Source organism: Gallinula chloropus, assembly GCF_964237585.1.
Source record: "Gallinula chloropus genome assembly, contig: HAP1_SCAFFOLD_700, whole genome shotgun sequence".
Classification (NCBI taxonomy): Eukaryota; Metazoa; Chordata; class Aves; order Gruiformes; family Rallidae; genus Gallinula; species Gallinula chloropus.
Window position 1 is genome coordinate 1 of NW_028168471.1, and position 11,398 is coordinate 11,398.

Below are 11,398 nucleotides of genomic sequence, written 5' to 3' on the forward strand. Positions count from 1 at the left end.
TCTCCTTGGGGTTCTCCTCCTCCTTGGGGTTCTCCTCCTTGAGGTTCTCCAACTTAAGGTTCTCCTCCTCTTCCTCTTTCTCCTTGAGGTTCTCCTTCTCCTTGGGGTCCTCCTCCTCAAGGTTCTTCTCCTTTGGGGTTCTCCTTCTCCTTGGTGTTCTCCACCTTGAGGTTCTTCTCCTTGGGGTTCTCGTCCTTCTTGGGGTTCTTCTCCTTGGGGTTCTTCTCCTCCTCAAGGTTCTCCTCCTCAAGGTTCTCCTCCTTGAGGTTCTTCTCCTCTTCCTCCTCCTCCTCGGGGTTGTCCTCCTCTTCCTCCTCCTCCTTGGGGATCTTCTCCTTGGGGTTCTTCTCCTTGGGGTTCTTCTCCTCCTTGGGGTTCTCCAACTTGGGGTTCTCCTCCTCTTCCTCCTCCTCTTCCTCCTTCTCCTTGGGGTTCCTCTCCTTGGGGTTGTTCTTCTCCTTGGGGTTGTCCTTCTCCTTGGGGTTCTCCTCCTCCTTGAGGTTCTCCTCCTTGAGGTTCTCCTCCTTGAGGTTCTCCTCCTTGAGGTTCTTCTCCTACTCAAGGTTCTCCTCTTCCTTGGGGTTCTTCTCCTCCTTGAGGTTCTTCTCCTTGGGGTTCTCCTCCTCAAGGTTCTCCTTGGGGTTCTTCTCCTCAAGGTTCTTTTCCTTGGGGTTCTCCTCCTTGGGGTTCTCCTCCTCAAGGTTCTCCTTGAGGTTCTTCTCCTCCTTGGGGTTCTTCTCCTCCTCTTCCTCCTCAAGGCTCTCCTCCTCCTTGGGGTTCTCCTTGGGGTTCTCCTCCTTGGGGTTCTCCTCCTCCTCAAGGTTCTCCTCCTTGGGGTTCTTCTCCTTGGGGTTCTTCTCCTCCTTGGGGTTCTCCTCCTCAAGGTTCTCCACCTTGGGCTTCTCCTCCTCCTTGGGGTTCTCCTCCTTGAAGTTCTCCTTCTCCTCAAGGTTCTTCTCCTCAAGGTTCTTCTCCTCCTTGGGGTTCTCCTCCTCTTCCTCCTCCTCATCCTCAGCCTCCTTGGGGTTCTCCTCCTCGTGGTTTTCCTCCTTGGGGTTCTTCTCCTCCTTGGGGTACTCCTCCTCTTCCTCCTTCTCCTTGAGGTTCTCCTCCTTGGGGTTCTTCTCCTCCTTGGGGTTCTCCAACTTGGGGTTCTCCTCCTTTTCCTCTTCCTCAGACTCCTTGGGGTTCTCCTCCTCGTGGTTTTCATCCTTGGGGTTCTCCTCCTCAAGGTTCTTCTCCTCCTCAAGGTTCTCCTCCTCCTTGGGGTTCTTCTCCTTGGGGTTCTCCTCCTCAAGGTTCTTCTCCTTGGGGTTCTTCTCCTCCTTGGGGTTCTCCAACTTGGGATTCTCTTCCTCCTCCTCCTTGGGGTTCTTCTCCACCTTGGGGTTCTCCACCTTGGGGTTCTCCTCCTCTTCCTCCTCAAAGTTCTCCACCTTGAGGTTCTCCTCCTCGAGGTTCTTCTCCTCCTCAAGGTTCTCCTCCTCCTTGGGGTTCTTCTCCTCCTTGGGGTTCTTCTCCTTGGGGTTCTTCTCCTCCTTGGGGTTCTCCTTCTCCTTGGGGTTCTCCTCCTTGGTTCTCCTCCTTGGTTCTCCTCCTTGGTTCTCCTCCTTGGGGTTCTCCTCCTTTTCCTCCTCCTCATCCTCAGCCTCCTTGGGGTTCTTCTCCTCAAGGTTCTTCTCCTTGGGGTTCTTCTCCTTGGGGTTCTCCTCCTCAAGGTTCTTCTCCTTGGGGTTCTCCTCCTCCTTGGGGTTCTCCTCTTCCTCTTTCTCCTTGGGGTTCTCCTCCTCCTCAAGGTTCTTCTCTTTGGGGTTCTTCTCCTCCTTGGGGTTCTCCTCCTCAAGGTTCTCCTCGAGGTTCTGCTCCTTCTTGAGGTTCTCCTCCTTGGGGTCCTTCTCCTCCTTGGGGTCCTTCTCCTCCTTGGGGTTCTCCTCCTCAAAGTTCTCCTCCTTGGTTCTCCTCCTCAAGGTTCTCCTCCTCTTCCTTCTCCTCCTCAAGGTTCTTCTCCTTGGGGTTCTTCTCCTTGAGGTTCTTCTCCTCCTCAAGGTTCTCCTCTTCCTTGGGGTTCTTCTCCTCCTTGGGGTTCTCTTCCTTGGGGTTCTTCTCCTTGGGGTTCTCCTCCTCCTTGGGGTTCTCCTCCTTGGGGTTCCTCTCCTCCTTGGGGTTCTTCTCCTTGGGGTTCTTCTCCTTGGGGTTCTTCTCCTCCTTGGGGTTCTCCTCCTTGGGGTTCCTCTCCTCCTTGGGGTTCTCCTCCTTGGGGTTCCTCTCCTCCTTGGGGTTCTCCTCCTTGGGGTTCCTCTCCTCCTTGGGGTTCTTCTCCTTGGGGTTCTCCTCCTCCTTGGGGTTCTTCTCCTCCTTGGGGTTTTTCTCCTCCTTGGGGTTCTCCTCCTCAAGGTTCTCCTTGGGGTTCTCCTCCACTTTGAGGTTCTCCTCCTTGGTTTTCCTCCTTGGGGTTCTCCTCCTCAAGGTTCTCCTCCTCCTTGGGGTTCTCCTCCTCCTTAGGGTTCTCCTTGGGGTTCTCCTCCTCTTCCTTCTCCTCCTCTTCCTCCTCCTCCTCCTTGGGGTTCTCCTCCTTGGGGTTCTCCTCCTTGGGGTTCTCCTCCTTGGGGTTCTCCTCCTTGGTTCTCCTCCTCTTCCTTCTCCTCCTCAAGGTTCTCCTCCTTGGGGTTCTTCTCCTCCTTGGGGTTCTTCTCCTCCTTGGGGTTCTTCTCCTCCTTGGGGTTCTCCTCCTCTTCCTCCTCAAGGTTCTCCACCTTGAGGTTCTCCCCCTCAAGGTTCTTCTCCTTCTGGTTCTCCTCCTCTTCCTCCTTCTCCTTGGGGTTCTCCTCCTCCTCAAGGTTCTCCTCCTTGGGGTTCTCCTCCTCAAGGTTCTCCTTGAGGTTCTTCTCCTCCTTGAGGTTCTTCTCCTCCTTGGGGTTCTTCTCCTCCTCTTCCTTCTCCGTCTCAAGGTTCTCCTTCTCCTTGGGGTTCTCCTCCTTGGGGTTCTCCTCCTTGGGGTTCTCCTCCTTGGTTCTCCTCCTCTTCCTTCTCCTCCTCAAGGTTCTCCTCCTTGGGGTTCTTCTCCTCCTTGGGGTTCTTCTCCTCCTTGGGGTTCTTCTCCTCCTTGGGGTTCTCCTCCTCTTCCTCCTCAAGGTTCTCCACCTTGAGGTTCTCCCCCTCAAGGTTCTTCTCCTTCTGGTTCTCCTCCTCTTCCTCCTTCTCCTTGGGGTTCTCCTCCTCCTCAAGGTTCTCCTCCTTGGGGTTCTCCTCCTCAAGGTTCTCCTTGAGGTTCTTCTCCTCCTTGAGGTTCTTCTCCTCCTTGGGGTTCTTCTCCTCCTCTTCCTTCTCCGTCTCAAGGTTCTCCTTCTCCTTGGGGTTCTCCTCCTTGGGGTTCTCCTCCTTGGGGTTCTCCTCCTCTTCCTTCTCCTCATCCTCATCCTCAGCCTCCTTGGGGTCTTCCTCCTCGTGGTTTTCCTCCTTGGGGTTCTTCTCCTCAAGGTTCTCCTCCTTGGGGTTCTTCTCCTCCTTGGGGTTCTCCTCCTCTTCCTCCTTCTCCTTGGGGTTCTCCTCCTCCTCAAGGTTCTCCTCTTTGGGGTTCTCCTCCTCCTTGGGGTTCTCCTCCTCCTTGGGGTTCTTCTTCTCCTTGGGGTTCTCCTCCTTGGGGTTCTCCTCCTCGAGGTTCTCCTTGAGGTTCTCCTTCTCCTTGGGGTTCTCCTCCTCCTTGGGGTCCTTCTCCTCTTCCTCCTCCTCCTTGGGGTCCTTCTCCTCTTCCTCCTCCTCCTTGGGGTCCTTCTCCTCTTCCTCCTCCTCCTTGGGGTTGTCCTCCTCTTCCTTCTCCTTCTCTTCCTCCTCCTCCTCAAGGTTCTTCTCCTTGGGGTTCTTATTCTTGGGGTTCTTCTCCTTGGGGTTCTCCTCCAATTTGGGGTTCTCCTCCTTTTCCTCCTTCTCCTCCTCAGCCTCCTTGGGGTTCTCCTCCTCCTCAAGGTTCTCCTCTTTGGGGTTCTCCTCCTCCTTGGGGTTCTCCTCCTTGGGGTTCTCCTCCTTGGGGTTCTCCTCCTCAAGGTTCTTCTCCTTGGGGTTCTTCTCCTCCTTGGGGTTCTCCTCCTCTTCCTCTCTTCCTCTCTCTCCTTGGGGTTCTTCTCCTTGGGGTTCTCCTCCTCAAGGTTCTCCTTGGGGTTCTCCTCCTCCTTGGGGTTCTCCTCTTCCTCTTTCTCCTTGGGGTTCTCCTCCTCCTCAAGGTTCTCCTCCTTGGGGTTCTCCTCCTCCTTGGGGTTCTCCTCCTCAAAGTTCTCCTCCTCTTCCTCCTCCTCCTCTTCCTCCTCCACCTTGAGGTTCTCCTCAGGCCTGAGGCTCTTTGATGGAGTTTTGGGTTCTCCAGGTGGGATTTGAGCTTCTCTGTTGGGATTTGAAGTTCTCCAGATGGAGTTTTGGGTTCTCCAGGTGGGATTTGAGCTTCTCTGGTGGGATTTGAGCTCCACCAGGTGGGATTTGAGGTTCTCCTGATGGGATTTTGGGTTCTCCAGGTGGGATTTGAGCTTCTCTGGTGGGATTTTGGGTTCTCCAGGTGGGATTTGAGCTTCTCCAGGTGGGATTTGAGCTTCTCCACCCACATTTTGGGGTCTCCTGGTGGAGTTCTGGGTTCTCCAGGTGGGATTTGAGCTTCTCCACCCATATTTTGGGATCTCCTGGTGGGATTTGAAGTTCTCCTGGTGGAGTTTTAGGGTCTCCTGATGGAATTTTGGGTTCTCCAGGTGGGATCTTGGGTTCTCCAGGTGGGATTTGAGTTCTCCAGGTGGGATTTGAGGTTCTCCAGATGGAGTTTTGGGTTCTCCATGTGGGATTTGAGCTTCTCCAGGTGGGATTTGAGGTTCTCCTGATGGGATTTGAAGTTCTCCAGGTGGGATCTTGGGTTCTCCAGGTGGGATTTGAGGTTCTCCTGGTGGGATTTGGGTTCTCCAGGTGGGATTTGAGCTCCATCAGGTGGGATTTGGGTTCTCCAGGTGGGATTTGAGCTTCTCCACCCATATTTTGGGTTCCTCTGGTGGGATTTGAAGTTCTCCTGGTGGAGTTTTGGGGTCTCCTGATGGGATTTTGGGTTCTCCAGGTGGGATCTTGGGTTCTCCAGGTGGGATTTGGGTTCTCCAGGTGGGATTTGAAGTTCTCCAGCTGGGATTTGAGCTTCTCTAGGTGGGATTTGGGCTCTCCAGGTGGAGTTTTGGGTTCTCCAGGTGGGATTTGAAGTTCTCATGATGGGATTTGGGTTCCTCAGGTGGGATTTGAGCTTCTCCAGGTGGGATTTTGGGTTCTCCACCCATATTTTGGGGTCTCCAGGTGGGATTTTGGGTTCTCCAGGTGGGATTTGAGCTTCTCTAGGTGGGATTTTTGGGTTCTTAAGGTGGGATTTGAGCTTCTCCTGGTGGAGTTTTGGGTTCTCCTGGTGGAGTTTTGGGTTCTCCAGGTGGGGATTTGAGCTTCTCCTTATCCTCCCCCTAATTTTGGGGTGTCCCCCCCCCTTTTTCCTGCAGCTCCTGCGACCTGAAGTACACAGAGGGGGTCCAGTCCCTCAACTGGACCAAGATCATGAAGACCATCGTGGACGACCCTGAGGGCTTCTTCCAGCAAGGGGGGTGGTCCTTCCTGGAGCCTGAGGGGGAGGTGGGTGACCCCCTGTCCCTCCCCACCCTTGGGTGGGGGTCCCCAACCTCCTGGGGGGGTCCCCAAGCTCTTGGGTGGGGGTCTTCACCCCTCCAAGGACCTTGAGGTGCCACCACGGGTGGTGGGGAGAACTTGGGGGTCTCCACCCTCCAAGGGTCTTGAGGAGAACTTGGGGGGTCTCCAACTTTGGGTGGGGGTCCCCAACTTTGGGTGGGGGTCCCCAAGCTTGGGTGGGGGTCCCCAACCTCCTGGGGGGGTCCCCAAGCTCTTGGGGGGGGGGTCTTCACCCCCTCAAGGACCTTGAGGTGCCACCACGGGTGGTGGGGAGAACCTGGGGGGCTTCACCATGGGGGTCCCACCATGGGAGGTGGGGAGAACTTGGGGGGTCCCCAAGCTTGGGTGGGGGTCCCCAAGTTTGGGTGGGGGTCCCCAACCTCCTGGGGGGGTCCCCAAGCTCTTGGGTGGGGGTCTTCACCCCCCCAAGGACCTTGAGGTGCCACCACGGGTGGTGGGGACAACCTGGGGGTCTCCACCCTCTGAGGGTCTTGAGGAGAACTTGGGGGGTCTCCAAGCTTTGGGGGGGGTCCCCAAGCTTTGGGGGGGGGTCCCCAAGGTTGGGGACCCCCCAGGTGACCCCCCCCTTTTGTCCCCCCCCCCCTCCCCAGGGAAGTGAGGCTGAGGTGGGCGAGTCGGAGTCGGAGATGGAGGACGAGACCTTCAACCCCTCTGAGGAAGACTATGAGGAGGAGGAGGAGGACAGCGATGAAGATTACTCCTCTGAGGCCGAGGAGTCGGGTAGGGACCCCCCCAGAGACCCCCAGGACCCCCCCAAATCCCACCAGGACACCCCAAAACCCAACAGGACCCCCCAGGACACCCCAAAACCCACCAGGACCCCTCAAAACCCAGCACGTTCCCATGGAGTCCCACCTGAACCCCCTGGAGATGCCACCAGGACCCCCCCCAAAACCCATCAGGACACCCCCAAAATCCACCAGGACACCCCAAAGACCCCCAGAACCCCCCCAAAACCCACCAGGACACCCCAAAATCCAACAGGACCCCCCAAAACCCCCCCAAAACCCAACACGTCTCCATGGAGTCCCAGCAGAACCCTCTGGAGATGCCACCAGGAGCCCCCCAAAAACCAACCAGGACCCCCCCAAAACCCATCAGGACACCCCAAAGACCCCCAGGACCCCCCCAAAACCCACCAGGACACCCCAAAATCCAACAGGACCCAACAGGACACCCCAAAACCCACCAGGACCCCCCAAAACCCCCCCAGAACCCAACACGTCTCCATGGAGTCCCACCAGAACCTCCTGGAGATGCCACCAGGACGCCCCCAAAACCCACCCAGGACACCCCAAAACCCACCCAGGACACCCCCAAAACCCACCAGGACCCCCCCAAAACCCACCAGGACACCCCAAAATCCACCAGGACACCCCCAAACCCACCAGGACCCCCCAAAATCCCCCCAAAACCCAACACGTCTCCATGGAGTCCCATCAGAACCCTCTGGAGATGCCACCAGGAATCCCCCCAAAACCCACCCAGGACCCCCCCAAAAACCATCAGGACACCCCCAAAATCCACCAGGACACCCCAAAGACCCCCAGGACCCCCCCAAAACCCACCAGGACACCCCAAAATCCAACAGGACCCCCCAAAACCCCCCCAAAACCCAACACGTCTCCATGGAGTCCCAGCAGAACCCTCTGGAGATGCCACCAGGAGCCCCCCAAAAACCAACCAGGACCCCCCCAAAACCCATCAGGACACCCCAAAGACCCCCAGGACCCCCCCAAAACCCACCAGGACACCCCAAAATCCAACAGGACCCAACAGGACACCCCAAAACCCACCAGGACCCCCCAAAACCCCCCCAGAACCCAACACGTCTCCATGGAGTCCCACCAGAACCTCCTGGAGATGCCACCAGGACGCCCCCAAAACCCACCCAGGACACCCCAAAACCCACCCAGGACACCCCCAAAACCCACCAGGACACCCCCAAAACCCACCAGGACCCCCCCAAAACCCACCAGGACACCCCAAAATCCACCAGGACACCCCCAAACCCACCAGGACCCCCCAAAATCCCCCCAAAACCCAACACGTCTCCATGGAGTCCCATCAGAACCCTCTGGAGATGCCACCAGGAATCCCCCCAAAACCCACCCAGGACCCCCCCAAAAACCATCAGGACACCCCCAAAATCCACCAGGACACCCCAAAGACCCCCAGGACCCCCCCAAAACCCACCAGGACACCCCAAAATCCAACAGGACCCCCCAAAACCCCCCCAAAACCCAACACGTCTCCATGGAGTCCCAGCAGAACCCTCTGGAGATGCCACCAGGAGCCCCCCAAAAACCAACCAGGACCCCCCCAAAACCCATCAGGACACCCCAAAGACCCCCAGGATCCCCCCAAAACCCACCAGGACACCCCAAAATCCAACAGGACCCAACAGGACACCCCAAAACCCACCAGGACCCCCCAAAACCCCCCCAGAACCCAACACGTCTCCATGGAGTCCCACCTGAACCCTCTGGAGATGCCACCAGGAACCCCCCCAAAACCCACCCAGGACACCCCAAAGACCCCCAAACCCCCCCAGGACCCCCAAGACCCCCAAAACCCCCTGGAGATGCCACCAGGAGCCCCCAAAAACCCCCAGGACCCCCCAAGACCCCCCCCAAAACCCCCAGGAGATGCCACCACGACCCCCAAGACCCCCCGCAAAACCCACCAGAACCCCCCCAAGACCCCCCCAAAACCCACCAGGACCCCCCCAAGACCCCCCCAAACCCACCAGGACCCCTCAGGACCCCCCCAAGACCCCCCCAAAACCCACCAGGACCCCCCCAAACCCCCCAAAACCCCCTGGAGATGCCCCCAGGACCCCCAAGACACCCCAAAACCCACCAAGACCCCCCCAAAACCCACCAGGACCCCCAAGACCCCCCCCAAAACCCACCAGGACCCCCCCTAAGACCCCCCCAAAACCCACCAGGACCCCTCAGGACCCCCCCAAACCCACCAGGACCCCTCAGGACCCCCCCAAGACCCCCCCAAAACCCACCAGGACCCCCAAGACCCCCCCAAAACCCCCTGGAGATGCCCCCAAGACCCCCCCAAAACCCACCAGGACCCCTCAGGACCCCCCCAAAACCCCCCTACACCCCCAAGACCCCCCCCAACAGCCCCTGGAGATGCCCCCAGGACCCCCAAGAGCCCCCCAAAACCCCACCAGGACCCCCCAGGACCCCCCCAAACCCACCAGGACCCCTCAGGACCCCCCCAAGACCCCCCCAAAACCCACCAGGACCCCCAAGACCCCCCCAAAACCCCCTGGAGATGCCCCCAGGACCCCCAAGACCCCCCCAAAACCCACCAGGATTCCCCAAGACACCCCAAAACCCACCAGAACCCCCCCAGGACCCCCCAAGACCCCCCCAAAACCCACCAGGACCCCCCAAGACCCCACCAGGACCCCTCAGGACCCCCCCAAGACCCCCCCAAAACCCCCCAAGACCCCCCCCAAAACCCACCAGGACCCCCAAGACCCCCCCAAAACCCCCTGGAGATGCCCCCAGGACCCCCAAGACCCCCCCAAAACCCACCAGAACCCCCTGGAGATGCCCCCAGACCCCCAAGACCCCCCCAAAACCCCCCAGGACCCCCCCAAAACCCACCAGAACCCCCCCAAACCCCCCCAGGACCACCCCAAACCCCACCAGGACCCCCGAAAACCCACCCAGGACCCCCAAGACCCCCCAAAACCCACCCAGGACCCCCCCAAACCCCCCCAGGACCCCCCCAGACCCCCCTTTTCCCTTCCAGAATATTCCAAGGAGTCCCTGGGCAGCGAGGAGGAGAGTGGGAAGGACTGGGACGAGCTGGAGGAGGAGGCGCGCAAAGGTGACCCCAAAACTGGCCAGGGGGACCCCAAAACTGGGCAGGGGGACCCCAAAACTGGGCAGGGGGGACCCCAAAAGTGGGGGGGAACCCTAAAACTGGGGGGACCCCAAAACCTGGGGGGACCCCAAAAGTGGGGGGGGACCCTAAAAGTGGGGGGGGACCCCAAATCTGGGGAGGGGACCCCAAAACCTGGGGGGGGGACCCTAAAACTGGGTGGGACCCTAAAACTGGGTGGGACCCCAAAACTGGGGGGGGATGACCCTAAAATTGGGGGGGACCCCAAAACTGGGAGGGGACCCCAGAACTGGAGGGGGACCCTAAAATTGGGGGGGGGTCCTAAAACCTGGGGGGACCCCAAAACCTGGGGGGGACCCTAAAACTGGGGAGGGGACCCTAAAACTGGGTGGGACCCCGAAACTGGGGGGGGGATGACCCTAAAATTGGGGGGGACCCCAAAACTGGGGAGGGGACCCCAAAACTGGAGGGGGGGACCCTAAAACTGGAGAGGGGGACCCCAAAACTGGGGGGGGGACCCTAAAACTGGAGAGGGGGACCCCAAAACTGGGCAGACCCCAAAACTGGGGGGGGACCCCAAAACCTGGGGGGAGGGACCCCAAAACTGGGAGGGGGGACCCTAAAACTGGGTGGGGGACCCTAAAACTGGGTGGGGGGACCCTAAAATTGGGAGGGGACTTTAAAACTGGGGGGGACCCCAAAACTGGGGGGGACCCTAAAACTGGGGGGGACCCTAAAACTGGGGGGGGGACCCCAAAACTGGGGAGGGGGGACCCCAAAACCTGGGGGGACCCTAAAACCTGGGGGGACCCCAAAACCTGGGGAGGGGGGACCCCAAAACCTGGGGAGGGGACCCCAAGACTGGGTGGGGGGACCCCAAAATTGGGGGGGGGACCCTAAAACTGGGGAGGGGACCCCAAAACCTGGGGGGTGGGACCCCAAAACCTGGGGGGGGGACCCCAAAATTGGGGGGGGACCCTAAAACTGGGAGGGCAGACCCCAAAACTGGGTGGGGGGACCCTAAAATTGGGGGGGGACCCCAAAACCTGGGGAGGGGGGACCCCAAAACCTGGGGAGGGGACCCCAAGACTGGGTGGGGGGACCCCAAAATTGGGGGGGGACCCTAAAACTGGGGGGGGACCCCAAAACTGGGTGAGGGGGACCCCCTGACCCCCCTGTCTGCCCCTCCCCCCCCCCAGCCGACCGCGAGAGCCAGTACGAGGAGGAGGAGGAGCGCGGGCGCAGCCGCAAGAGGAAGACGCCGGGCGGGCGCCACGCCCACGCCCGCCACCCCCCGCCCCCCAAGAAGAAGAGGAAGTAGGGGGGGGGGCAGCAAGGATTTGGGGGGGGGGGGTCTGCAAAATTGGGGGGGATTTCGGAAAAATTTGGGGGAAATTTCTGGAAATTTGGGGGAAATTTTGAAAATTGGGGGAAATTTCAACAAAATTGGGGGAATTTCTGAAAATTTGGGGAGATTTTTTGAAATTTGGAGAAATTTCAACAAAATTTGGGGACATTTCAACAAAATTTTGGGAAATTTCTGAAAATTTGGGGAGATTTTTTGAAATTTGGAGAAATTTCAACAAAATTTGGGGACATTTCAACAAAATTCTGGGAAATTTCTGAAAATTTGGGGAAATTTTTGAAAAATTGGGGAAATTCCTACTAAATTTGGGGAAATTTCTGATAATTTGGGAGAATTTCTGAAAATTTGAGAAAATTTTCACAAATATTTTATATTTTTCCTCAAAATTTTCAACTTATTCCTCAAAATTTGAAAATTTAGTTCAAAATTTTCATTTTTTCCCTCAAAATC

The 11,398-nt window shown here is 58.2% G+C and overlaps 1 protein-coding gene across 1 annotated transcript; it reads left to right on the forward strand.

Moving 5' to 3' along the window:
- Positions 1–5,504: 5,504 nt before the first annotated feature.
- LOC311204440 (FACT complex subunit SPT16-like) lies at positions 5,505–10,903 on the forward strand (the record flags this gene model as incomplete). The annotated part of the gene is made up of 4 exons (XM_084280866.1): positions 5,505–5,634; positions 6,300–6,429; positions 9,490–9,567; positions 10,782–10,903. Coding segments are annotated over 4 exons (460 nt in total), but the record flags the coding sequence as incomplete, so codon positions are not given.
- Between the last annotated feature and the right edge of the window lie 495 nt (positions 10,904–11,398).